This window comes from Oratosquilla oratoria, chromosome 19, assembly GCF_046742065.1.
Source record: "Oratosquilla oratoria isolate Oo_2021 chromosome 19, ASM4674206v1, whole genome shotgun sequence".
Lineage (NCBI taxonomy): Eukaryota > Metazoa > Arthropoda > Malacostraca > Stomatopoda > Squillidae > Oratosquilla > Oratosquilla oratoria.
In genome coordinates this window covers 32,060,695-32,063,194 of record NC_134795.1, presented here as the reverse complement: position 1 = coordinate 32,063,194, position 2,500 = coordinate 32,060,695, and the positions used below count along the sequence as shown (strand labels likewise).

At 45.4% G+C, this 2,500-nt stretch overlaps 1 protein-coding gene across 1 annotated transcript in view; it reads right to left on the bottom strand.

Annotated features, from left to right (window-relative positions):
- Positions 1-2,500, bottom strand: part of nrm (neuromusculin) — a 130,761-nt gene that overhangs the window by 93,723 nt on the left and 34,538 nt on the right. The window contains exon 9 of the mRNA XM_076202836.1: positions 2,155-2,339. Within this exon, the coding sequence (XP_076058951.1) occupies positions 2,155-2,339 (185 nt within the window). The remainder of the gene's footprint in view (positions 1-2,154; positions 2,340-2,500) is intronic.

Genomic DNA, 2,500 nt, shown 5'->3' with positions numbered 1-2,500 from the left:
GAAGCGACGGGAAAGAGGAGAGCGTGGGGAAGAAACGACGTGGGGGAGGAAGAGGAGGAAGAGGAGGAAGAGGAGGACGAGGACGAGGAGGAGGAGGAGGAGGAGGGGAGGAGGGGAGTCTAGGCGACATAAACGAGGTAAAGTAAAAAATTAAAGGCGCATAGGGAGCTGTTAGGGGGCATGCTAATGAGGAAGGGAAGGGAGATGGAAGGGGGGACGGAAAAAAGGGCGAAGAAAGGCCTCCACTCCGCTTCTACATGTATATGCCTATATTTCCCCTCTCCCGGTCCTCTATTTGCTTGTCTTCTTTATACATATATAAATATAATTATATATATTATATATATATAATATATATACATATATATATATATACATATATATATATATATATATATGTATATATATATATATATATATATATATATATATATTGGGACATTGTGACAAGTTGATGAAAGTGGAAAAAGAAGTCACGGGTCTAGTTCCGAGTTTTTTATTTTATTCCTGACCGGTTTCACTCTATGCTTCTTCTGAAGAGCGAAACCGGTCAGGAATAAACTAAAAAACTCGGAACAAGACCCGTGACTTCTTTTTCCACCTTCATCATTTATATATGTGTGTGTGCGTGTGTGTATTTGTGTATATGTAAGTATATGGCTATACATGTATATACATTGTGTGTGTGTATATTTGTGTATATGTATGTAAGTATATGTATATACATATGTATGTACATGCATCTGTATATATATATATATATATATATATTGGACAATCACAACAGAATCAAACGACCAGCCCACATAAAAAATAAATACATATATAAATGGTCTTCTTCCCTACCTGTTCCCCCACTCCCCTACATCTACCCCTCACACTCCAAACCAAAAGCCTCCTGGGAACTCTCCATACTCCAAAGTACGTGAATTCCCAATACTCCATTTCCAAAGGAACAATTTCTCAATATACTCCCAGCCGGAATCTCTTTTGTGACCGAGTCCCTGATACTCCCAAGACCCAACTCCTCATATTCTACGGTACTTCAACTCTCCCCTAACTGCAACACATGCAAACTCCTCTACACAACTCCAAGAAAACTCCTCGTAGTCTTGGGTGGGAGCGACTCCGTGGGCTTTCCTATGTACAGCAACTCCCCAGACGCTATTCCGGAGTGCCCGCACTCCTAGAAGCACTCCAAGCGCCATCCGGGACACCAGGACGGTAGTGCTTGTTCCGCCTCGCATCTCATGGCGTCTTTATCTAATTTCCAAACAAAATTGATGAATTAATGGAGCTAAACACCCCCATGGGAGAGTCTCGCAGCCACCATAGCCACCACCAAAGCCACCACCACTACCAAAAGCAATCACAGCCACTATATACCACCAGAGCCACCACTACAGCCACTACCATCATCACAGCTACCACAGCCACCGTCATAACCACCGTCACAACCACAGTCACCACTAGTCTCTACAGCTTCCACCACCGCCACAGCCACCATCACAGTCATCACCACCACGAGTCATGGCAGCCATCACCACCACAACCACTACCATCATCACAGCCACCGTCACAATCACCACCACTACCACAGCCACCACCAGTCTCTACAGCTTCCACCACCGCCACAGCCACAATCACAGTCATCACCACCACGAGTCACGGCAGCCATCACCACCACAACCACTACCAACTTCACAGCCACCGTCACAATCACCACCACTACCACAGCCACCACCAGTCTCTACAGCTTCCACCACCGCCACAGCCACCATCACAGTCATCACCACCACGAGTCACGGCAGCCATCACCACCACATCCACTACCAACATCACAGCCACCGTCACAATCACCACCACTACCACAGCCACCACCAGTCTCTACAGTTTTCACCACAGCCACCCTCACAGTCACCACCACGAGCCACTACAGCCCCACCACTACCACCATTACCAACAAAACCACTATCAATACAACCACCACTGCCACCTGGTAAGCTCCCAGGTAGACGTCCTCTCCCTCCAGGGGCATCAGATATATCTTTGTCTATATTTTGAAAGAACAAAAAGATAGAGAGAGAGAGAGAGAGAGAAAGAAATAAGATATATGAATAAAAATAAAAATAAAAAGGAGAGGGGAGTACTCACACTGCACCGAGACGTAGGCGCTGTTGGCATCTGCGGAGACGCCGACGGAGTTGGCCACCCGGCAGGTGTACTCGCCCATGTCGGCGTCGGTGCTGTTCTTGACCAGCAGCGACGGGTGCTCGACGTTGCCGTTGCCGAACTTGTCCGGGTTGCCCTCGACATCGATGAGGCGGCCGTTCAGGAACCTGAAGAAGGGGACGACGAAGAACATGGGTCAGTCTGAATGTCGTTACCCAAACCATTAATGATATGACCTCTTTTCGTCATATATATATATATATATATATATATATATATATATAATATATATATATATATATATATATATATATATATATATAATATA